Source organism: Varanus komodoensis, unplaced genomic scaffold (genome assembly GCF_004798865.1).
Source record: "Varanus komodoensis strain SLA01 unplaced genomic scaffold, ASM479886v1 scaffold5, whole genome shotgun sequence".
In the NCBI taxonomy this organism is placed as follows: domain Eukaryota; kingdom Metazoa; phylum Chordata; class Lepidosauria; order Squamata; family Varanidae; genus Varanus; species Varanus komodoensis.
The window spans coordinates 104,147-130,118 of NW_025336087.1; the positions used below are offsets into that span (position 1 = coordinate 104,147).

Below are 25,972 nucleotides of genomic sequence, written 5' to 3' on the forward strand. Positions count from 1 at the left end.
AAGGGTGCAATCCCACGTGGGTTTAAGCAGAACAGTCCTACAAGTCCAGCTGGGGAATGCTAGAAGTTGCCAGATTTTTGCCCTGCCTAAACATGCATAGGATTGCACCTTACAAAGGACTAAAATATTTTGTTATTACTTTGTGGCTGAAACTTTGTTCACTTTTTAAAAATGCATTTTGAAAATGGACATAGACTATTCTTATGCAAGAGAGCTGACTAAACAGAATGTGTTCGCACCCTCAAAAGGTAACATTTAGTTTTGTATTATTATTTTAAGTATTTCTATACAGCTTCTTTGTCACTACAGGTTAGCGCAAGGTGGAATATATAAAATGATATAAAGCAGAGTTATTAAACAGATAACAAATATTAAACAGAGACATGCAAATTATACATCCAACAAATAAAGGAGCTGCCAATCAATTAATTAAAAAATAGACTGTGTTTAGAAACTTCTAAACTTGCCTTAAAATGCCTGGGAAAGCAGGAGCATTTTAATTTGGTGATAACAAGAATGATCATAATATCCCCTGGAGGGCATTCCAAATACATAAATGAGGAGGTTTTTTTCCCCTGTCTTTTCTGCATCACAGCACCATGACCAGGAATATAAATATATGAAGTGTTCCATGTTTATGAGGGGTTTTCATGGTGAGGTTCTTTGGTTTTGGACATGCTTTAAATCAATTTGAATGCAGTTATAGGTTTGTTCTTTTACATTTGTGTCTTTTTTAACTTTTGCTAATCACCTGGAGAGCCTTGGCTACTGGGCAGTATAGCAATGAAATGAATGAACAAACAAATAAATGCCTGTGGTATCACATTCAGTCAGTAGGGGGCAATGCAGCTGACTCAGCATGAAGTCAGGAAGGAACCATCTCAGAGATGGAGTTATATGGCTGCCTCCTCCCCTTGCAGTGGGGCAGCCCTCCGCATGGAAGAATGGAGTGGACCCAGGGCAGTATGGGGGGCATGGTAGGGGCTTTACCTAGCCAGGCCAGCAGGAGTCGCTTCATTTAGATCAGGCAGGGCACAAGGTATCCAACTGTCTTTAGATGCTGGCATTGCAGTGCAGATGCCCTGGCGGAGGTCATCTCAAGGCCAAGCACCGCTACTGAGCAAACCAGCTGAGAAGTTCACTGATGTCTCAGCAATGAAGCATCTTCTGAGAAATGGGGGTGAACCACTGCTGGACACTCGGCAAACAAAAACCAAGAGATTCTTCTGATCTCCCGGCAGGAAAGTGTGGAACAGCAAAGGAGATGGAGAGGAGGTTGTGGGCCTTTCTCTCCTGCCACCAGTGCAAAGAACAGGAAGGGGGATTCAGGCCCAGGGCAGATTTTCCCCAGTGCTGGTGCTAGGGTGTAGGTTTTCCTAATGGAGGATGAAGACATGATGCAGGCATCAGGTGATGGAAGTGGAAATCAAAGGACCTGCTCGGCCGCTTAGTGCAGGGCCGTGCCTGCTAGATGGTATTATCCATTTTATTTGTCCTTTGGCTCTGGATTGCCACTGTAAACTGCTTATTGCTTTGTGCTCTGCATCTGACCAACCCTTTTCCATTCTGTACTTGTTTCTAAACACATCTAACACATCTTCTACCCTGTCTGCATCCAGATCCACTTTGGGGGTGAAAAGGGAGAGGTTTGCAAGGTGGTGCCCTCTTTGTGGGTCATGCTAATGCAGATTTAGCATTAAATCTGAGCAGATTTAGCAGATGCTGAGCAAAGCCAGACTCCATTAGGAGTCGGAAGTGGCATATAAATGCAAAAATAAATAAATAAGGCAAACAAGCTTGTCACCTAGTTGCACTCCTTTAAGAACACCAGGGGGCTGCAAAGAAGGTTGGCACAAGTGAACCCAGCGGGATCCTTGGCCAGTTGCTCCAAATGTACTGGGAGTCCTTGGGTTTGTTTCACCCTCTGTTTTGGTGCTTCTGCACCAGGATTTGCACCCATGGCCAATATGCCCACAGGCCTCAAGTCATCACCAGTCTCTATTATTATTATTAGCTTTTTTCAGGTTACCAGTTTTATTCCAAGTGATCGTTTTGGCTCTTACGCTGGCATTCAACAGGCTGTTGAGCCCATGTTTGATCTGGTAGACAGCGAATAAACGGATACCCGACAAGTTCATATCCACTCAAACATACAACTTCAGCATTTTCCCCAACGGCGTAATGGTTCTTTTCATTCTGAAAACAAGATTGGGAAATCATCCACCTGCAGACAGAACTCACAGGCACCCAGAAACTACAAAGGAACCTTTGAGAGACAAGAGCTGAGGTTTGTGTAAGAACTCGGTGGTTTTCCACAGAACTCTGCCTCAAGACATCGCTGGACCTTCCTCATTTATTTATGTACATCTTATCCCATGTTCAGCAAATGTGCCCACAGGGTTGCTAACAAATCTCTCTTCCCACTTCTTCTGCCCTCACAACAAGCCCGTGAAGTAATTTATGCTGAAAGAGATGGTGACTACAGCAAAGGCCATGAGGGAGGCCCATGGCTGAACTGAGGTTTGAACCTCGATTTCCTTGATCCTTGCCTGATATTCTAACTGCTGCTCTACATTGGCTCTCAGTCCTGTCACGTCCTTTATCCAAAAGCCAGTAAAAATGGCTCAAAGTGCAGAATGCAATGGCAAAGTTAAGTCTGTGAGGCCCCCACGGTCAACCCAACCCTACCAAATTTGGGGCAGCCCATTAAAAGAAGAGGGAAGACTGCTGATAGCTGCTATAGAGTGTCAATAGGGTCAGATTTAGCATGCAAGTAAGCTATACTTTCCCCTTTTCATGAACCTTACCAGCTCCAGAGGACCTTGTTTTCCAGAAAAAGCACAAATCAGGTCACCACCACAAACAGTGACCTCCAAAGCAGCCAAAAATGGTCCTTGGACCTCCCCAAAATTGCATGCTCCTGCACAGCTCTGTCCTGTTTCTTTCCACAGAGCTCTTCTCCAGCTCCAACTTAATTTAAGAGGCTGGCAGCATCCAGGAAAACCCCCAGATGTGTGGGCCACTGTCCTCCCTCTGCCCTCCACCTGGGTTTGCTAACAGGCCCAAGGTAGATTCAGACTAGCAGCGGCCAGTCAGGAAGCACCCCGTGGCCACAACATGAGGGGAACAACCGCCTTTGAGCAGCACCCAGTCCCAGAGCTCTACCATCTTTGAATGCCAAGGCTCCATATCCTTTACTGAAACTCCGGTCAGGCCTCGGAAAGTCCTCCCGCCTCCCATGCTACATTCCTGGTACAGAAAAGAGCCCCATAATCTACTATAGAATAAAAATGAACCAAAATGGCTGCTGCTAGACTTGTATTCAAAGTGATGCCTCCTTTGGCCCTTGCTGCTACACCCAGGCAGAATAAACCCAAGCTGCTAGTTTTGGCACAGTTGTGTGCCTTTAATTTTTTTTTTTTTTTTACACCAGGGACTAAAGCTATACCCATAGAGTTGTGAAGGCCCAGGGAGGAAAAAGGAAAAGGGGGAAAACTGAGGAAAATGTGCCCCCCCCCCCAACCCCCTGGTTTTGTTTTTCCTGATTTTTTTCCTGTTTGTCTTCTGGACTTTCACATCTTTAAAAGCATGCCGAGAAGTCCAACACTTACCCTGATGAATGCGTTTTCTGGCGGGACTGGCTTAAAACATCCAGACTCAGGCTGGCCAACAAAAATGTCCCTTTCTTTGATGATGTCATCATCGTTTATACACAAAGCCCCCCTGAAAAAATAGAAGCATAGAATTGGAAGGCATTAAGAGGTCCATCCTTTTCAACCCTAGTGGAGGGACCAGTGATAGAGCACAACCTACCACTGGCATGCAAAAATCTTCCAGGTTTAGACTGTTTCTTAGTCCACATCACCACGTCAGTACTGCATGTGTTCACCCACCTCTTTGGCTGCAAAGTTCAGGTGTCACCTGGGATGAAACTTCTGGAGGGGACCAGACTGAGGGAGGCTGAAAAAGGAATGCCTGAAGAAGGCAATTGTTGTGACTTTTACAAAAGGTTTGTGAGTCCTTCTTTCTCTGGGAAAGACTTAGGGCAGCCTTCCCTGATGAGATACCCTCCAGCTGTACAAGAGGGTGCAGTTCTCAGTGCCCCCCCACATCTGGGCTGCAAGCCTGCCCAAGGCTGCCCTAGGAAGCTGCCTTGCACTCAGCCAGACTACTGGTCCATTTGCCTTAGTATTGTCTGCACTGACTGGCAGAAGCCATCCCGAGCGTCCGAAAGGATCCTGTCTTTCCCAGCCTTATCTGGAGATGCCAGAACTGAACTTGGGAATGTCTGTCTGTAATGCCATTTGACAGTCAGGCTGCAATCTTGGCTCAGCCACGGCCCTTAACTCAGCCAGTCCTTCTTTTTCACACTTACTTATCAGCAAATATGGAGAAGTAGCACTCTTCCTCTTGCTCCTGTTCACCTTCACATGGCTTTCCCCCATTGAGAGGGGAGGGATTGTTACAGACACGCCTCCTCTGCCTCTTATGGGAGCCATCACAATTGCTCCACGCAGACCAGCAGCTCCAGTAACCATCCACAGCATCTGAAACAGGATTGGAACCAGTCTGGAATAACTATGGCGCTTTTTGCAATGTCATGCCAGATATAGAAACAGAGAAACAGAGCGAGTCAGAAGGGGTCTCCCAGGCCATCTAGTCTGACCCCTGGCTCCAGCCGGCTCCACTCATGACATGCCTACCATATGCATGTCCAGCCTATCTTTGAACACCCTCACCAATGGGGCTTCAATCACCACCCGTGGAAGCCCATTCCACACCCTCGGGGTCCTGACTGTCAGGAAGTGCTTCCTGGCATCCAAATTGAACCTTGGTTCCCTGAGCTTGGCTTCATTGGAATGTGTCCTGTCCTCCTCTGCATATTGGAGCATCTCTCAAAACCTCTCAAAATTGGAGCATCTTGAAAGGGCTCAAGGCACAATCCTATACGTGCTTAGACAGCAAAAAGGCCTATAAATCCAAGCATGCCCCAGATGTACGACATTTTTCTTGAACTGCCCCTTAATGACTGTTCCCTCTCCATAAAGTGAAATGTTGTATCTGCATCAGTTCCTATTTAAATGACTTGCATGGTATCATTACAAAAGAGTAATACTATACTTTCATGATCATGTTGCCCAAGCACAAAAGAACACATCTTGTTTTCGCATTCTCCCAAGTTTTATTTATTTTTTATTTTTCGATTTATATCCTGCCTTTTTCCTGCAAAGGGCTCAAGGCAGCTTACATCTCCTCCTCCATCTTATCCCCACAACAACCACCCTGTGAGGTAGGTTGGGCTGAGAGTCTGTGACTGGCCCAAAGCCACCCAGCTGGCTCCATGGCTGAGCAGGGACTAGAACCCGGATCGTCTGAGTCCCTGTCCCATGCTCTTAACCACTACACCACACTGGCTCTTTAGATACTACCTAAAACATCCAGTGGGCATCTTTCATTGTCAATATTCATCTGGATTGGCATCTAATTGTCTCCATTCCAGACTTTTCACTCTTTTTTGGGTAGCCACTTATGAATCCTGCCCACCCAAAAGGGAAATGCTTCAGCAAAAGAGGCTGGTATTTGCATATTTTTGCATATGCTAATTTATATGTGTAGGTGCAAATTTAGAAATAATTCTTAGAGTTTAATTAGAAACGTTGTACATCTCATCTTAGTATGGAAGGCTGTGACCATATGCTCAGTCTGCTGACCAGGTAATAACTGTTGACAGGCAACAATTCTTATGGTTCTTTATCTGTTTAACTGGAATTTTAACTGCCCTTCAAACAGAGAAGTTTTTTCACCAGTGGATGGTCCTCTAGCAGCCCTTCAAATATAGGACCATTTGGAAGAGTCTTTCTTCTGCATTCACCTCTCCTAGAAGGCACTGCAACGTATCATGGTAAAGTTCTGGGGAATATAGGTCATTAGGGATATCCAAAAGAGTGGATAATTTGGATTCCCCAGAACTTTACCATGATACGTTGCAGTGCCTTCTAGGAGAGGTGAATGCAGAAGAAAGACTCTTCCAGATTGTTCACAAATACATTATTGAATGCAGCATCTAAGGGATCATTAGGGATACTGGAAAAATCTGCAACAGCTCCAATTAATTTCTAAGAATCATCTCTGCAGACTGCAGAGGACTGGCCTTTGCTGATACTGTTGACTTGTGGACCATTTTTTACATTTTACACAGTTTTACGCAAATTCAGGTGTAGAAAAATGTGTAAAATATCAAAACACCAATCCTGAATTTTTGCAAATGCGTATAAACACTTGCACAAAATCTAATTCCATCAACAGATGGGTGATGGAACAAAAAGCCACTGATGTGAAACATGGACAGAATGGATTTTATATTATCTGAATATCTCCAGCTGGGATGAACCTATAAGAATAGCTGATGGTTACCCAGGAATCTGGCGCTGCTTCTTCTTGGGTGCTCCAACTTGATCTGGGGCCGCCACAAAGAGGGGCTTGGAAGAAGGCTGTGACCACATCTAGGATCCAGGAAAGGCCTGTAGCAGCTGTGCCTTCCTTGCTCCTCACCCTCACTTGCTCATCTTCCTGAGACCCTGAAAGTGCCACGGCCTGGAGTGGAAGGTGCTCCAGCTCACAATGTCTCATCCCTCCTGACTGAATTGCTGCCAGCTAGGAATATCAGAGGCACAAGGTGGTCTTTGCAGCCATGGTGACTAACGATCAGCATGCTGCTCAAAATTAGTGTTGGTCTAGTTGCACCACTGGAGTGGAAATATTTGTGTGACTACTGAATTAGCACACTATACCGGATTTGTAGTCAGGCGCTCGTCTCTCACAGTTATCGCCGTAAGTGCCAGCCTGGCACACGCAGAGGCACTCCATTCCAGAGAGCACAGGCCGGCCGTTGTTGGGACATGGGGCACACCGGCATGGGTCAAAATGTTCCACGTAGTCGATCAGAGCTTTCCTGAGGTTACGGCGCTTTGTTACTGCGCAAGGGATGTTCTTCACCAAATCCAAAATGGGAGCCAACTAAAACAGGGACACACAGCGGGTAGAATTAGAGAGCTTGATATTCCACACAGTCTTAGCTTTACCACACAAACATCTGGCATATGATTTGGTATTCCGAAAATCAGTTCCTTGTTCTTCTCAAAAAGTGCTTAGCTCTACTGGTTATGAAGAGCATTTTCTGGAAAAAGGCAAGTTATTGTTACTACATTAAGTTGTCAGATGGGTGACTTCTCTTTCCTTTGACCTATTACCCTAAGGCCTTCATCAGCCTTGCAATGATGGAAGGAATAACTCCGACAGCCTAGCCCTATCTATACGTACTCAGAGTAGAGTCCCATTACTGGGTGTAGGATTGCTGTCTAGAAGTCTAGAAACACAACTTAGCAGCCAAATGTATTCCATTTAAAGATTTAGTCAGGGGAACTGGCAAAAGTGTTGCAAAGCAACCTGGGACTGAATAAATCATCTTTTGTCATTTGAGGGGCTGTAGCACCAACAATCAAAGGGTGAAATGTGACCCTTATTCAACATTAAATAGTTTGATGTAGGGGTGGACAGGATTCAGGCTTGCAAGACTGATTTTAATTGTTTTTATTAGAAACTCATGATCTCCCAAATGGAGTCAGGTACAAACAAAGAAATGAAATATCATAAAATGAGAGAATTCTGAGCCTAGGAATTTCTGTTGAGTTCCAGAACAGACAAGAGTTCACAGTCCTGCACAGAAACCTGTGCCAGTTTTTTCCAAGCTTTCTGCCTTTTCCAATAAAATTTTTAGGACAAGAGGGAAGTCTTTGTCACTGCTATTGTTAAAACAATTGGGAGTCAGAAATCACTGGTGATTGACAGTCACCCAAAGACCTTCCAATCAATTTGGAGTTGCCTTCTACCCACTTTAGATTTAATGCATCACAGAAGTAGCAAAGCATGTAAGGCCTGTGAAATGGACCTTTAGCATCATTTTCCCACTCTAGACTTGAGAGACTCCGTCCATCACCAGTGCCTTCAGAGATCTCCTTGCTTATGCATTATGTAGCCTATGAATTAGAGACTTTTCCTCTACATCTGCTGACTCAGGAACCCCAAAGCCTTTACCCACACACTTCAGTGGAAAAAACAGAAACAGAAAACAGAAAAAACCAGACTGGGCATGTTCAGTGGCCACAGAATCCTGTTGCGGGAAAGGAAAGGGGGCACGGGACGCAGCTTCCTAAGATTAACTCTAGCGGACTCACTGCAACACTGAGCAAAAGTGCAACACGTTGCTGCAGTGCCATTTGGAAACTGCTGCATTCGGCATCTACAACAAGCACAGCTAAGTTGCAAAATCATGAATGGAGGGATTTGGGATAGACGTTCAAAAATAATAATTTAATAATAGTAATATCTTCACACATCAAACCAACACATTTGTTCACACTTCCTCCTTTCGGTTTCCCTACCTCATAGTCAACAACAATTGGATTGTCCTTGGCTGATTCCAGCCAATTGTTATACACATCATGTTCAGGGAAAGCTCCCTTTCGTTCCCAGGCAAGTGCTGCGGCATATTGAGCTCGCCCACCTTTTACTAACGAGATTGACTTTTCAGAGGCCTGCAGAAAGGAACCTGAGGAAGATATGAAATCAGTGATTTTTCATGAGATCAGCCACCATGTGCATGATCAAATACACCATTTCCTTTCTGAGGTTTCTAGAGCAGCCTGGCAAAGAGCAGCATCCTCACCAATCTGCCTTTGCCAGAATTACTTTAGCTGCATGCAACCATCATGGGCAAGAAGGCTTAAGGCTTCCCTGGCCCTCCCAACCATTTGCTAAACCCATGTACCTATTCTGAAATTATAGCTTTGATACAGATGGGACCATAAGAAGAGCCAGGCTGAATGAGGCCAAAAATCTGTCTAATCCAGTTGTTTGTTCAGACAGGATGAAGCCGCAAGAGAGCAAAGCACCCTCCCCCTCAGGTTCCCCAGCATCCTGACTAGTCACCATAAATTGCTTTATCCTCCATGAATTTGTCTCTTCCTCTTCTAAAGCCATCCAGGTGGGTGGCCATGGCTGCCTCTTGTGGCAGCCAATTCCATTGTTTAACTATTCCATGTGCAAAGAAGCAAGACTACAAGAAGAGCCCTGCTGGATCAGTCCAGAGGTCCATCTAGTCCAGCACTCCATACACACAGTGGCAAGCCAGCTGCCCACAGGATCCCTCAAGCAGGGTGTGGGTGCAAGACCTCCTCCTGCCCAAGCTCCTCAGCAATGGTGGATGCAGGCAGATGAAGGAGGTAGCTTTTGGCCAGCAAGGCAGGTAGCCATGGATAGTCTCCTCCCTCATAAATCTGTCCAATCCCATTTTACAGCCATCTAGATTGACGACCATGGCAGCAAATTCCATAGTTTGCTTATATACTGTGAGAAGCAGTCCTTCCTTTTACTTGTCCGAAACCTCCCGCCAGTCTTCTTCTTCTTGGGAAATACCCTTAAAGATGCACAGTTCCTTTGCAACTGTGCGCAGAGGCCGACTGATCCCCAGCCGGTGCAGGACGCCATAGATCATGTCCCACATTGGATGAACAAAAGCCTCCATGTTCAGAAGCTTACGTGCTCTGAGCCTGAAGGACGCAAATTGTGCCTAAGTGCGTTACTGCATCTAACATTCACCTGAAAAAATGCATATCATATTCCCTCAGGAAGGATTGTATCCCAAATCTGCCATAAGGGAGAAATTTTCTTCTGGACCCAAGTAATGGAGTGTCTTCCCCACTCTTGCTGTTTAACAGCTCCTCCACCCACTGCCCATAGCTGACATATTTTCATATATTTTTGATGTCACAAACTTTCTTACTGAAAGTGAATTACAACAACAAACTCTGGAACTTTTCTAGTGGAAAATAATTTTTTCTTTTTTTTAGCACAAAATAGATGCAACCCAGGGTAGGATTCCTTCTGCTCCCTTTATATGCAGTTGCCATTGAAAAATGACAGGATACTGAGATGACCTGGCCACTGGATTCAGCATGGAAAGCCTTGCATTCACACAGACAAACATCCTGGACTGCTGAAAACAATCATACATATTCTGTGTGACACATTTTCCTTTATAGTCACCTTCATGGCGTTCACTCATTCTGTTGTGGACACATCTTGTATGCACTTTTTTTTTCTTTCTCCAAAGGATACGCCTAGTTGTTTCTGTCCGCACGCACTCTTTTGATTCTGTCTCTGTTAAACCTAGAGGAGGAAAGTTATTCTGAGCACACTTTAAAAAGCCACAAACCAGATTTTGCATGCATGATCTGCTCCCTGCACCAGCGTCTGCAGAACAATGGATCTACTCCAGGTTTTAGTTTTAACTAGAAAAAGCTAACCATGCTGCTGAATTCCATGGTCAAAACAGGCTCAACACCATGGATTGGAGTCAGAATATTGGCAGTATAGAATTGCAGGATCCTCTACATTTGAGGGTGGGGAAGGAGAAAGGCTGCTGTGATTTGTCCATGCTGTGGTCGTTCCCAGGAATTCCCGTTATTTGTGTGCATGCATGAGTATGTGTGAGGATTCCACCTTGCAAATTGTCCAAGCAAGTGTTCTCTGGAGCTTATCTGAACAATGAAAAGATTCAGAACACTGGGCAAGCTTCCCAAAAGTTAGCTCAGCTAGCCCGCCATTGATCTTCCTTCCCACGCACCATGCAACCCACAGAAGAATCCCATTATCAGTGCCTCAGCTAGGAGATCCCAAAAATCTGACCAACACATTGGCTGGAATAGTGCATATCTTAATGCAAACACGCTGAGCCAGAACGTTTGCAATGCAACAGGTGAGCCATGGCAGACCTTCAGGGATTCCTTGTGGAAAGGTTCTCTGAAGATAGGTAGTCCAAAGTCAAGTGCTGGACAATAAAGCTATCGACAAGGAAATGGTCCTTCTGCCACACTTTGTGCACCAAAGGCTCCAATAGTCTCACACTTTGCTTCTCTCCCATCCACATGACAAAACTATATTAGCTTTTGACCCCAGTTTAATAGCCAAGGCTGCCACCCAAATTGGTTTGGAATCGAAGGCTGTGGACAGACCACAGTAAGGAGCAAAGTTTTCTGTTGGAGGGTAAATTCTACTTTCCCATATTGCAAGTTATGACAGAATATCAACTGTTTAAAATACCTGAGGGCCACACTAAAGGTTTGTTCAATCACAAGTAAGTATGCATGGCAATTTTGTTTACCATTGTGTAAGTACATGTGATCCAGGTTTGGCTTGGACCATGCTATTCTGAGAACAGGGGTTAAACCTTTTTGTCTTTTTCTTTCCACCTATCCATTCAAAACTTTAAAAAGTACAATGAACAAACAACTTGTAGTGCAGTGACTGGAGAACTATTTTCTTTTCTGCTCTGCAGGGGATGTAATTTTGGGGTGAAAATGGGGGCAGGAGATTTGCCTGAGAGAATTGGTGCAGTTGGAGTGTTGGACTGGGAAGTGGGAGATCCAGGTTCTAGGCTCCACTTGGCCATGAAGCTCCCTGGGTAACTTTGGGCCAGACATTCACTCTCAGCCTAACCAACCTCACAGGAGTTGTTGTTGTTGTTACGATAAAAAGGAGCTGTGTAAGCCACCTTGGGTTCCTCACAAGACGAAAAACGGCACAATATAAATGCAATGTAATAATGAGAACTACAATGCAATAGCAAGTCCTGATCTGAATTGGGACAACGCTGACACAAAGTTCAGAAAAACCATCACACAGTGCTATATGATGCATGACTAGTCAAATATTTAGTTTAGCCCTGAGTGGACTCATCTTCCCATACCAATGTCAATATACCTGAATTTTTCATTTCTTCTGTACTATATTGATAGAGAAGGTCGTAGATGCCCCCCATTGAACCAGCTGTGTAGTAATGCGTCCCGAAGTCATCAAAGATCCGGCTGTAGAGGGGATAGTTGTACTCCAAAGGGAGGCTATTAAGGGCCTGTAAGAACACCCCAGAGAGCTGCATGTCTGACTCTTTCATGGTGAAATTTAATACGGAAATCACCTTATGGATCCTAATAAAGTTGGAGTGCTGAAAGAAAGCAAGCAAGCAAGAAAGAAAGAAATCAGAAGACAATGCTCTGGTTGCTAATATGAAATAGATTTTCTCATGACAGAATGTTCTAGATTGTATTTCTCTTTTGTATTAAATTCAGTTTTTTTCAAGTTCATTCCATCCCATTTTTTCCATTAGCTTCCAAACAAAATTTGAAAATCCATATAAGCATTTCTGAACATATTTTCAAATGAATGAACAGTCGTATGCATCTTGCTACATCATTTCTGCTAATATGTGCATCTCAGAACATTTTCGAGAAGTAAAAAAACAGGACAATCATGTTGCACATTATATTACGATCAGGTAGGTTCATTTTCAAAATGGAAAGTGAAGAGATCCCCCCCACCCCCACCCCCACCCCATCCATATTCATTTTTAAAGCCAACCTAGTGACTCTTGCTGCAACTTGAATGACTTGATTAGAGAGACTTCACTTTAAATCTGCACTGATTCCTTTCATTTTAAATTACAAAACTTCTGGCCAGAATTCCTTATATGCTATTCAGAAATGGCTTACTTGTTCCCATAAACACTAACAGTTTCTTTCTTATTAAAACTTTTCCCATTTACAAATCTTGGCAATTGTTCGTGCAATATAGGATTTTTTTTTCGTCAAGAAAAAGCTTATCTCTATACAGCACATGCTAAAAACAATTATGTTCATATTCATTTCACTTGAGAAAAGAAATTTAGCCTTTTATTGAACAAATTCTACCGAGCACTGTTTTTAAACAATTGAGGTTTTATTATATTCTGTAATACCCACACTTTTACAGCAACAACAGCTATTGTGAATTTATTTAGGATTTGGAGACATACAGATATTTAAAAGAAAGCACAGATGTTGTGCCATGATTAAAAATTAATCCCATCCTATAGAATATGCTTTTGAGAATCGCATTTTAAAAATGTACTCCATTATATACTATCTTCCCTGTAAGGAAGTCTAGGCAATCCACATGTTACTCTGTGTAATTTCTCATCAGATCAGCCCTGACCATTGGGTAGGCCATGATTTTTCAGCCTCACCTGGGTTCAGAGGATGCTTTGCCCAACTTCTTCCAGTGACCTTCATGCCTAAATGGTAATTTGAATCCAGTTTTCCTGAGTGCTAGGCCAACATTCTAGGTAGAACACCATACTGGCTTTCATCCTCAGATATGTTTGAATGGCAGGCACCCAGATCAAGGAGTGATTATATCAGTTCAGAAGTAGGCTTTCATGGGGAGATAGCCCCATGGGTTGGGTCACATGGAAAACTGAGTACTCTCTTCCCCTGGCTGAACTCCATAGCCAAGGCCTGGATGCAGATAAGAAGCTTAAGGAATAGCTACAGCATTGGACTCAGATGCTTCAGCCTGCAAGTGTCAGATAAATACCTGGCCACTGTATTTTCAATCCAGTGGAGCCTTTGAACTGTATTCAAAGGCAGGCCCATGTAAAAAATGTGACAGGAACATAGTCTGGAGTTAACGGAAGCTTCATCCTGCCTACTCTGATTGCCAACACCACTCTCTGTTTCTCTCTGTGTGTGTCACATCCTTGCTACAGTGTCAGCTCCAGGACTTTTTAGGGACCTTGGGCAAGACTGTGTCAACAAGGCCCCTCCCTTAGCGAGTCGAGTCGAGTCTCACCCACCCTTGCCATTCCCTGCTCTTCTCCCTCAGCCTCATATGGCCAGTTGCTTGCTTGCTCGATGGGTAGAGAGCCAGGGAGCAACTGGGCAATGGTATCAACTGCTCCTCCTCCTCACCTCCACCATTGCCAGTAGCAATCGGAAAGGCCAGGGCGAGAGGCAGAGGAACAAGCAGGCTGCCGTGGTGAAGAGGAACTCCCTCAGGCCTTTGCCAGCGCGGGCCCTCAACAGCTTAGCTCGATGCCAGCCCTGGCTGACCTGCGAAACAGGAGCTGTGCCCATGCTGGCAAGCACGCTGAAGGAGCTACCCATGAGCTCAGGCCCCTTCCAATCAAGCCCTTCTTGTGCTTCAGGCCCTGGAACGATGGATCACACCCAGCCACTGATTTGCGGTAAGCCTGAGCTCCCTGCAGCTGCGTTTTCAGCAGACTCATACCCCAGAATGTCATGATAGCCGTATTTTTCCATCATGATGCATATATAGTGTCATCAGAACAAAGGGAGCTCACTCTTATTCAGGTGGAATTCCAGTGGTTTCATTGGGTTTGAAAAATGTAATTTCAGCCAGCAGAAGTCTTTTAAAAAGAGAATTCAATAAACCACATATGAAACATTATGTCTCTAATCCCCCGGCCTGCCCACAAATGAACCAAATGGCCTCCTCTTAAATCATGAAGTTATCTGCTTCAACAGACATTTCAGGCTTTCAAGGCCATCTTCTGCCTTCTACAATGCAGGCAGTTTGGGGCAGGAATGTCTTCCCATTAGGTGGAGATTAATTCATTGGCTTGTGGATACTCAAGCCAGATGTCCGCTGCTCTGGGTGGAGACAAAAATAGGGTTATGAAATAGGGTTATGAACTGAATACCTTGCTATATGAAGCTTTCACAGCTTCCTTGAAGGAGGATGAGGATGTGACGCTCACTTTTTTCTTTCTGGAGAACAGCAATGGGATCCTAAAAGAACTTCCTCCAGAGTGGGAGGATGAACCTGATGTAGACACACTGGACTCCAAGGGAAGTAAATCATTGTAGAAATCAGATGCCACATCGTCCTCCTCATTCTCTACCTAGGGAAAGGTAAAATGCAGGCAGACACTTGAACTGCAGGCACCACAGTCTGAAGGGAAGAAACAATGTTAAGACCAGAGCAGTGTTCAGAAGAATGGCCTTCTCACGTTCTTCCAAAGAGCAACAACAAAAACCCACCATGGGGAAATGTTTTCTGCTAAGCGTGGTGGTGTACTGGGCCCAGGATTCAGAGGGATGCTGCACCAGCAGTGTGTTAGCAGGAATATTAATGCCATTTGCCACACATTCTCATCAGGGTTCTATTTGAGCTTAGATGCAACACTCACAGTAGCTTGGAGGCATGGCAGAGATGAGTTCTGCTAGTAATATGCATCAGTCCCTGTTGCAGTGCCAAGTTATCCATCCATCCATCTGTCCATCCATCCCTTAATGCTTGCATACCACATAGTTTAACAGCATCTCTAAATGGCCTATCTGACAAGTTTGGGGCAACTTGTTCTTGAATGGGCATTTAAGACCCATTAGCTTTATGAAAGACCTGGTAGAGATAAAAGCTGCTGATATGGATCAACAGATCTGCCTGTATTTTTGGACTTTCCTTGGGGACATGACTGTGGGAACTATCAAGACAATTGCCAGTGTTTTCCACCACCCTGTAGCGGTAAGGGTCAAGCTCTGTACTCCTTTGGAAGTAATCTGTCCATGGCTGTATGCCAGCACTAGGCAGGACCTCAACATGTTCTGCCTTTCTGACACCCTATTCTCTCCCTCTCCCTCTCCTCGCCTCTGTCTTCCTGCCCAGGGGGCTACAGAGGAGGGACAAATCACTCTTGCCAAAGTTCTGGATGTATCACTTGCAGACTGTTGGGAGTGAGAAAGATGACTGCTTTGGGCACACATTCTCAGGGGCTGCTGGGTGGGTTTCCGAACCAGAAGGAGAGTGGGAGAGGAGTGGGGGGCAGGGCTGGGGATGTGGGCCACCTGAGATTCTCAGGTGAGAGAAGCAGAGCCACTTATGCCCGGACTCCCCAGGTGGGCAGGCTTGTCTTCGGGAAAAGATGCATGGTTGGCAGGAGGGGACTCGGAGCAGGGGAGGTTCCCGGACACAGACCGGGTGGCCTCAACTCTAGGTGCGACATCAGCAGAGGAGGGCAGCCTGGTTCAAGGACTGGTGTGCAGCAAGGAAGCAGGCTCAGTTTCAGAAGGCCCCTCCCAAAGGCATATTCATAAGGAGAGTTCCTGGACGTGAATACTGGATTGGGTTCGACAAACTGCTCTGTGCATGCTCAGAGATCCATTTTGGGTGGTTTGGGTCATTGCAAAGAGATGTCTGGGACTTTGACTGCACAAAGGAGGCACTCAGCTCCCAATACAGACAAAGCTGAAATTAGGCAAAGGGTCACATGCAGTTAGGTTAAGAGCCGCTCGCTGTTTTTAAGGCATGGCCTGGAGGTTTCCTCTGAATCCCCTTATTTATGCCCCAAGAACAAAAAAATATAAAAATGAAGCAATGCCTGGACCCTTAGGCTCTTTGCTAACTATAGAATAATCTTGAATTTGCATTGGAAATTCTTGAGCAAAGGATGATTCAAACTTCTCTTCCTTAATTGGCGAAACTCAATGCAATGGTATTTCAAACTTACTTGCCAAGAAAATACTGTTTCTCCAAAGATAATGGCCATGAAAGCTTGAAGGCAACAATTGACAGGAAGTTTGTACTCCAAAAGAATCTTGGAACATCTCCATATAGTTCAACCAAATGATCTTTGTGAATTTAAACATGTAGGTCCTGGTCCCAGTGCCATGTCCAGGCAGCAGCTGGAGGTGGGCTAGTACAGTTCTAGTCAGACAAGCAGCGGGTAGAGCAGGGGCAGGTTGCTTGTGGCCCTCCAGATGTTATGGTCTACAACTCCTATGGGTCTAACCAGCAGAGTCAAGAGCGAGGAATCCCAGGAGCTGGAGGCCAAAGCATATGGAAGACCACAAGCTGTCCATCCCTGATACAGAGAATCCCAACTGTTTGATGGGGAATGAGATCACAGAAGGTCCAGCCCACTTGGGCCTTTTCTAACTAGTGGTCAGAGCTATTTCTGCATGCTTACCTGAATGGAGTTGCTCACAATGAACTCCATGAGTTGGTCTGAGCCAGGAGAAATCATGCTGCTTGCAGAAGTCACTTCCCGTGGGTGCACCGCCCCCCGGTTGGATCATGCCAATAGACTGCAGCAGTCTTCAGGTGTCCATGAGACACACTGGACCACAACTCTTACTGCAGAACTGCAGACCAACACTTCTGAAGAATACGCCCTGGGAAATGCCAGCCTACTGCTTCACGCAGCAAAGTGCTCCAGCTCTCTCTCCTAATTTATGTAATAAGAGAGATGAAGACAGATACAGGGCCGTGTCTGGAAAACTGAGATTCTGTATGAGCATTTGCTTCACCATGCAAGCAAATATTAAAAGATCATTACTCTTTCTCTGTTGGGCACATTCTGAACACTGTTATGTGGTGACCCTGGCTGGTGGTGATCATATCTGATTCGTAGCAAACTGGCTGTGACAGGAATTGGGAGACACACAGGCACTTGTTATGCAGACCTTCTGCATCGATTGAGGCAACTGATGTTTTACAGATCAGGGATTTTTTTTCTCTTGTGAGAAGCAGCATTATGTGGCAAGACAGGAGAGGGATGGATCCCTGTCAGGCAAAAAAGCTACATGGTTAGGAATAAAGAGAATAGAGTTCATGACAGAGGCATATAGTTATCCATCCTGTAAATTCCCCACTTCTTAAAGACCAGACCTTCCTGCAGGCTTTGTCTGCATACGTTCAGAATAAATATACTTCCGCAATCATGAGGACTAGAAACTTTCTTTAAAAAAAAAAGTTGAGATGCTCTTGATTCTATACTCATTCTCAAATTCTTCCAAGCTCAATGCAAAATACTATGCATGTGGAAAGTTGTGCTCCCTTGTGAAGGTGAGGCACTCAAGAATTTGTCTTATAATCCCTGTAGAGCATCAGTTCTGGTGTTTAATAGTCTTTGAGCATTACCTGAAAGTGGACAGCCTCCAAGTTTACAGGAACACGGAATGTTTTCCTTGTGTCATTGTTTTTTATCATTGTGCATTTGCCTCCATAGAAAGCATTACCAAGGACTTCTCCTCGGTTCTCTCCTGCCAGAAGGTGAAATCTAAAGAAAGAAAATATTTCAAGTCTAACCAGCCACAACTAGCAGCATGGACTAATTTTTCAGACAGGAAAGATTTGCTTCTTGCTTTGACTGACAGATGACTTCTGGGAAGAACAAATAGAATTCTACATATGTGTCAACTGGTGATTTTGGACTACCATTGGACATGCTGGATAGGTGAATGGGAGTCGTAGTTCAAACCATCTAAGGGGCACAAGGGTGATAAAGTGAGAATAGTTCTTTTCAACTTAATCATCGATCACTTATGTCCTACCAAGTCTCTTTTGCTTCCCATGTGCTCATGTTAGTCAATTTTTCTCTCTGCTTTTAGACAACAGGATAACTCACACTCTGGCCCTGAGTATGAGTTTAGTATCATTGAACCATGGATTGTTGCTGAAATGCAGGTTACTGTGTTGTATGAACCCAGCTATGCTAACAAACCATGGTTTGTTAACCATATATAACCCATGAAAAGAATCCATGGTTTGTCGTTGGATTGCAAACTGTGGGTTGATGGTTGGAAGACTAGCCAGCATTGGCTTATAAACCAGGGTTACTGTGTCTCAGTGTTTCAATCCAGCAGCACTTCCTGGAATGCTCCTGTGACTACCACATGTGATAGATCCTGGAATAGTCACATGATCATTCTAAGAAATACTGGCATGCCATGAAATGTCGTGTCTGAAGACAACTGCAATATAGTATGTATGAAAAGAGGTTTCTTAACATAATAAAAGTTCTAGAGAAGCTCCTTCTGTGCTTGTAACAGTGCAGCTGTCCTCAGAAATAGCATTTCAGTCCAGCAGCTACTTCCTGGACATGCGAGCATGCCAAACTACATCTCACGCACATTCCAGGAAGTTTATGCACTTAAAATTAATCTCAGTTTGAAGAATGAAGCTAGTTGGATAGCCATTCAAGCTTGGGGTACATATGAACATTATCGACATTGCAAATTTGATTTATGAGCTGTCCCATCCAAAGTTTTGCTGGCATTGCTACCTGCACACTTTTCCTCCGTACATTTGTATCCCAGCATGACAAATACGGAAGAAAGGCTTAGCCTGGTGGGGCGAAAGTAGCAGGTGGGGGGGAGGGCAAAGGGCACCCTCTTTATCAGCTCTAACTCCCTCCCACGCTCCCCATTACTACTTAGATGACTGCCTGGTGGTGACCTATTTGAGTCCACTGCAAAAGCATTAGGGTTGCAGGTAGGGAATGGGGGAGGGAACGGAAGTGCTATGGCCAGGAGAAGAAAAATGGCAAATGCTTCTGCAAGATCATTGTCCTATAATCAGCGTGTGCTCCAAATTACAGTCTGGCCTTTGCGTGGCCCCTGCTTTTTCCAAGGACAAGAATTAAATGATAGTAGCTCACCCATGGCCCATTAAATGCACCCCAGGAATGCTCTCGTGCCTTCTGTTGCACACTGGCTGCACACGCCGACAGTTCCTTTCATCCGAATTGTCCTCGCAGTCATTCTCTCCATTGCACTCTAAATTGCGGCTGATGCAGCGACCTGTTGTGAAGGAAAAGCAGCATCCCAACTGGGCTCCTTCTCAGGCCAGAGCACGAAGAGTGGAACCCTCCAGCCGCCAGGGTTTCTGCATTCATTCATTCTGCTTTGCATCATTGTGCAGGAGAATGAAAGAACTTTTTTTTCTGATTCACAAGACCAAACTAAATATTGAGATAAATGGACAACTGTCCCTGAAAATAGCAAATGTGGGTCTTGTTCCCATTCAGTGCAGCAGTAGATGGCATTGTGCCAATCTCTGAGTCCAGAAAGGCAAAATCCTTCCCCCATGCCGCCAGGGCTGGCTGGAATGCCCCCTTCTTCACGCTTAATGATAGATGCGCTGCTTTCACATAATCAGCCTGTACATAGTGGATGTAGTCACCACCTCCTCTCATATCAACACGCCAACTCACTGAGTGCTACACATTAGGTCCTCCTGCTTATCCCCATCAGCTACTCAGGAACAGCTGATGGCAAACGGAAAGTGCCTGTTCTGGAATTCTGTCCCCAGCAGTGTGGCAGGTGCCATCCTTGCCAGTGTCTTGAAAATGTGTTTTCATTTTGAAAATGTATGAAAACGAATGAAAAAAGCACAGGTGTTTTTGATTATAACGCCAACCTGGTAGATTTTCTTTGAATACTCTTTTAATTGTTGCTTTGATGTATCTTGCACACTGCCCTGTGATTTGAAGATAAAGGGCACTGTGCGCGTAAAATTAAACAATACTGTATATTCATTAAAATAAGTGGATTCCTCTCCTTTGTTCCGAGCAACTTGCTAAAATATTCAAAAGACAATTCCAAACCATCGACAAGGGGCAGAATCCGACAGAGAAATTTGCCTCCACCAATTTCTTTCTGCCCCATTCCCTTCCTCAAGGAGTGGATCCTGCCAATTCCATTGTCGATGCCACCGCTTACACAAGGAAGATTTGGCATTTCCTGGGGAAGCCCCCGCAAGGTGGAAAGAGGCAGATCAGCAGAGCTCTCCTATGCAAGCACCACTGGGCCATCTTCTGGAAACAGCATTTCCGATTGCTGCAGGAACGCTAACTTACTATTGCACAAATGAGTAGGACAATGAAATGAGGCAGGGTGGTGTAGTTGAATTCTGTTCATTAAATCCAAAAGAATTAAGATACCCAGGTTCACATAGTTTTACTAAGTTCCCAAGGACTTCACTTCAAGCCTTGAAGAGCAGGAGACATGGCCAGCTACCTTGACACTGCGCCCAGCTTGCTCTGGGGTGAGAGCAAAGCTAGCACCTGTTGAGATCAAGAAGTGCTTTGTACTAGAGACTGGTGATGTTTGCCACTATGTTATAGTTGTTCTGACTACTGACGATGCAGGAAACCTCTGCAGTTTGTAGCAGAAAGTATTTTCTAGCAATCCACTGTTATCCTGGCCTGACTGGTCCACCAGCCAGCATAGTTGCCCATCAGATTGTTTTTAAAGACTCTGGCTATTCCAGGAGAGTTTTATTGAGAGAGAGAGAGAGAGAGGGAGAGGGAGAGGGAGAGGGAGAGGGAGAGAGAAGGGGGGGGGTATATATGCAATTAGCATTACATGTTATTTTTGTATTTTATTGTATTTTATTTTGTGTTGTGAGCCGCCCTGAGGCTTCGGGAAGGGGCGGCATAGAAATGTTTTAATAAATAAAATAAATAAATAAAAAGCATCTTAAAAGGAAAGGATAAAGGTGAGGATTACCGTTCTCACACTGGAATTTATTTGCACAGTTTACTTCCTCTATGTTGCAAAGTTTGGTTGGGTAGCACCTCCGGGACTCTACCAGCTGCTCACCACAGGGTTGCCCCCGAAACTGAGTGGGCCGGATCAGGGATCTGGTACGAAACTGAAAGACAGAATGAGGTCTTGATGAAATGCAAGGAGGAAGCAGCAAGATTTTTCTTGCCAGCTAATTTACAGAGTGAATACTGACTACCACAAAGCTTATGCAAAGTGGGATCATTTTTCCTTAACACTGCTACAAAGGAACTCTAGAAAAGGGGCCAAGAGGCACTTCTGCAAGGCAGAGGATCAACCACTGTCCCTCAGGCCCTCAGCGAGAAGCCCCAATCCCCAAGGCACTAAATAGCCAGCCAACGCCTAACTATTTGGCTCACTTAATTTTACAGCAGCTGTTTTTCACCCCAAGCCTTCCACGCCCTTTTCTTCGGATGGCACCCCTGCAAATAAATTAAAATGCTCATTCCAAGGACCACCTGCATCCATTATCTAACTTTGACATCTTGTTCTGAATCCTAAATTACAATAAAGCAAAAGATGGCCATGAATTTATCTACAGCAGGCAGATCACTAGAAACACCCCCCCCCACCAGCTTTTATAATGGTCTGCATGCTCAGAGCAAAAACTTCACATTCATTCCTATAACATCCTCCCTCCTATTGCTGCATAGTGGTTTTCTTAACACCTCTGGTGAGATCATGGAATCAGTGATTTGTCTTCCTGCTCACAGTTCTACACACCATTTTTCTTCTTCCCAAGCAGACTCTGGAGCATCCTGCAGAGATAAGAAGTCCTGAAGCAGTCCAGACATGCTCTTAAGAGACGATCTCCACCCACAGATTCATTTATTGAATGGCTCCTTACTCAGTGGCTCTTTGAGCCGATGGGAGAAGTTAGGGACACTGGATCGCTCTGTCTAGGTCAGGGAGGGCTCACTGGCAGAGCACACGCTTTGCAAGCATAACATCCTAAGTTCAGTCCCCAGCATCCTTAGGTAGAGCTGAAAAAAAATCCTGAAGTGGTGGAGAGCTGCTGCCAGTCAGTGTTGACCATACTGGTGTAGATGGACCAAGGGCCTGGCTCAGCTTATGTTCCACATGCAGGATTGTCTACACAGACTGGCAGTGGCTCTCCACAGCCTCAGGCAGGGATCTGGGCCCTCCCTAGAGATGCCAAGGGAGGAAACTGGAGACCTCTGCATCCGCTCTGCAACTGAGCTGAAGCCCTTTCCCAAAGTGACACTGGGAAGATCTCTTGTGAACATTCCATTGTAGATGAGGGACTGCATGCCAAAATAATCCTCATGACAAAAGGAAAAGATGCCAGGGTCTTTTTTTTAAAGTCTCAATTTCTTCATGAAGTGCTAGCCTTCTGAAGAACTTTCCAACACACAATCATTTCACCTACACTGCAAAATGGAATAATCCCACAAGGAATTCACAAGATATATTTGGACTTACAAATGCTGAATAGCTGTCCTTTATTAAGTGGATGGCTGCTAAACGTCAGAAATGACCAGTGCTCTTTCTTCAGTAGATAGAAAAAAGGAACATTTATATTCCTTGATGAATGGGGCTATTCTCTCCCTCTTTCTTTCTTTGGAAGTGGAGACCCTACAGCTAGGGATGAAGGCAGAGGAATGGTCTGGAATCAAATTATGCTGTTTGAAATTAGGGAGAAACAGGTAGGGTGTTAAAGAGCTTTAGCAAGAATTAAATAAAACTGGGATGCATATGAGAAGCCATAAATAATACTTGGCCCTTGATACGGGATCAGTAGTTTTGTACCTGCTTCGATAAGACTATTTTGCTTTCAATGCGTTCTGCTTCTATAATTCTATACACTACACATATTACAAAGACACCATCAGTCAGCAATGCAATTTTGTTTCCTCAGGAACCTAGAAGGCAATCTTCCACACAGCCATCTGAAAGGAAGTCTTATTGCATATACTGAGTCCTATTACTGAGTAGAAATTATAAGAATATGCTGTAAACTAGTGAAAAAGAGATTCAAGAAAAAAATATGAAATTCATCCAATAATTCAAGGATAAACAGTTTTGTGGAATTGTCCTTCCTGCTTCACATGCACACATGTTGTTTTGCTAAATCATCCCACTGATTCATCAGCATGTTTACATGGTATTTTATCTACTGAACTCAATGGGGCTGACTTCTGGTTGGATACGCATGGAAGACTGTACTGTTTTTCTCTAATTCCTTTTGCCCCACAAAAATACGCTATTTTTTAAACCTTTTAAACCTTTGGATCTGCTTTATTCAAAAGCATCATTGTTTTTTCACAATACTTCCTTATTTGCTTAAAAGGAAGAAATCCAAATGAGAAAAAAAGCATTTTTCCAGAGTAGTTTAGGTAAAAAAATAAAGTTGCTTACATGAAATGGCATGCTGTTACTTATTATCCTTATTATTTTAACATGTCTGCTTTAATTGCTGCTCTTTCTTTCAAGGGGTTTCTAAGATTCCACCTCCTGAGTAAAATGATCTCTTGTTGGAATGATCTGCCCACTCCATAAAATGGCTTCCTCCTTCCACAAAATGGCTTCCCTCTGTCCTCCTTCCATTGTTGTGATAGCAGCCATTTTGAATTTCCCAAAATGTAAAACAAGCAAGCAAATAAACCTCAGAATAGAGGTTTGTGAGAAATAAAATTGTGCCCACTCTGATTCTCTTCCTTTTAGATGCCCTAAAACAGCTAAAATGAGGCAGCAAAAGCATAGCAGCTAATTATGTGGTCAGTAAAATGGCTGAGAAATGGTCCTTGTCAAGTTGGAGCTGCTCTGCTGTAAGGCCTGAGGCACCTTGTGATGAATTTGCCCTTGTCTGGGGGATTGTATGCAACAAATCTCTTGCATTTACCTTGATCAGCAGGTCATGCTCTCCCATGGCAGTTTCCAAGAACCAAGTGCTACATGGAATGCAAGTTTACTGAGTCTTGGCATTTACATACAGAAAATGTCAGAGGACTCTGAGATCAGGCACACCTTTTTGTCTTTTCCAAAATCTGAAGTAATTTTATATGTTTCAAAACAGACTCCAAGAGCATTTGAATACATAAAATACAAGCAAAACACATTTCAGAAGGGTGCAATTCCACAGCCACTAGACTCTGTCTAGACAGCCATAGGATAATCTGCTGTCTCTGCACCAGCATCAGAAAGGTGCCATGAGGTCAGAGCTGGGACTGAATTCAGAGCACCCTTCCTCTACCTTCACATGCTTCTCCCTATGCTGGCTGATGCTGCAAAGTCGCAAGACCAACCTCAGAGGCAGCTTTGAGGGGGTGGGGAGGGAGGCATGAAGGAGGGGGCCACAACTGTCCAGAGGGGGGTTTGGCAGGGCCTCTGGCTTCTCTCCTTGCCCGCCAGTGTGAGGTGGCCCAAATCAGTCATTTCTTGGAGGGTGGGAGCACAGCAAAGGTAGTCCTCATCTCCACACTCCATATGCCTTCCACTGGATAACAGTAATCCTTCAAATTCCAAGGATTATGGGCATCCCATGTGGATTGTGCACTAAATTTAGGGGCCTGCTTTCTTTGAAAAGAGAAGAGTACAGTAGCTCCCATATCTGAGCTTTTCTTTCTTCTTAAGGAATCAAATCTTATGGTTTAGGTCTCACATCCTAACTTTTCTTAGCTCTGGTTCTGATATTTATATGATTTTTATGAGTTGCATACATATGTTTTCACAAAGAATGGAACTTCAGAGAAGCACTCTAACTGTGAGTTATTTTTTTCTCCCAGATTTCCAGCTATGATTTGGAAATAATATATTTACTTTATATCCTTGTCAGCACTGCTGAACCACATTTCCTTATGTTTTTTAGCAGGACACCATCTGTGTTCCATTCTGCAGCGCTTATTGTCTTGCTATTTTAAATATGAAGTGTTTTTCGGTTCTAGTTACTTCCCAAAACATTTTATGTCATTTTTATTCATTTACATCATAGGCAGAACATATGAACAATATTATACAGAACTGAACATTGTTCCTTCAAGTTTCATACAGAATGCAAAGATGAAGGAGGAAATGGCTCCACCTTGTCTTTTCCATGTTACTTAATAGCTCAAAGGCCAGTGAAAAGTTCCACATGTTATCAAGATTAGAACCAAACTGGTTGAATTGTATTTTGGGACTACATCTTAATATTCAATATGCTTTATTACAACAAAATGCAAGATCCTGTGTGTGCACACACATGCACATATGAACAGTGCAAAAGCACGCGTGCATGCACACACAGGGAATTCATAGATTCACAAAACAAACGCCACTGTGAAGAAGCACAAAAGATCATCGATATTTAGACTATAATCAAATGCACCCTTCTGAACAAATTCAGCAGAAATACCAAATTCTACCTGCTTGTGCCCAGGTGAATGCACCCAGACTGATCTCATCAAATGTTCCTTGTGATTCCCCTTACATTCTAGGCAACATGGCGGTTGCCTTGCAGCTGAGCAGACTTCTAGTCCATTAAGAAAAATAAAACATTGTGTCCTTCCTCATGTTTTGTCCTGTAATTCCCATCATTCCTAATTAGCACATCTTATGGCAAAAGATCACAGGAACTGTAGGCCAAACCATCTAGAAGGCCACAAGTTACTCACCCCAATGTACTCCTATATTCCCTCCTCTGACTGGCAGCATGTAGCCAGAATTTCCCCAGTCTCTCTCTCTCTCTCTCTCTCTCTCTCTCTCTCTCTCTCTCTCTCTCTCACACACACACA

At 44.2% G+C, this 25,972-nt stretch overlaps 1 protein-coding gene across 5 annotated transcripts in view; it reads right to left on the reverse strand.

Moving 5' to 3' along the window:
• Positions 1–25,972, reverse strand: part of LOC123031636 (complement component C6-like) — a 49,479-nt gene that overhangs the window by 6,348 nt on the left and 17,159 nt on the right. For all 5 annotated transcript variants that reach the window (XM_044446848.1, XM_044446849.1, XM_044446846.1 and 2 more), the window contains 11 exons: positions 21,183–21,327; positions 19,331–19,472; positions 17,812–17,950; positions 14,594–14,794; positions 11,821–12,061; positions 10,105–10,227; positions 8,442–8,608; positions 6,792–7,017; positions 4,376–4,547; positions 3,612–3,723; positions 2,064–2,196 (listed from right to left, as the gene is read on the reverse strand). In XM_044446848.1, the coding sequence (XP_044302783.1) occupies positions 2,064–2,196; positions 3,612–3,723; positions 4,376–4,547; positions 6,792–7,017; positions 8,442–8,608; positions 10,105–10,227; positions 11,821–12,061; positions 14,594–14,794; positions 17,812–17,950; positions 19,331–19,472; positions 21,183–21,327 (1,801 nt within the window). The remainder of the gene's footprint in view (positions 1–2,063; positions 2,197–3,611; positions 3,724–4,375; positions 4,548–6,791; positions 7,018–8,441; positions 8,609–10,104; positions 10,228–11,820; positions 12,062–14,593; positions 14,795–17,811; positions 17,951–19,330; positions 19,473–21,182; positions 21,328–25,972) is intronic.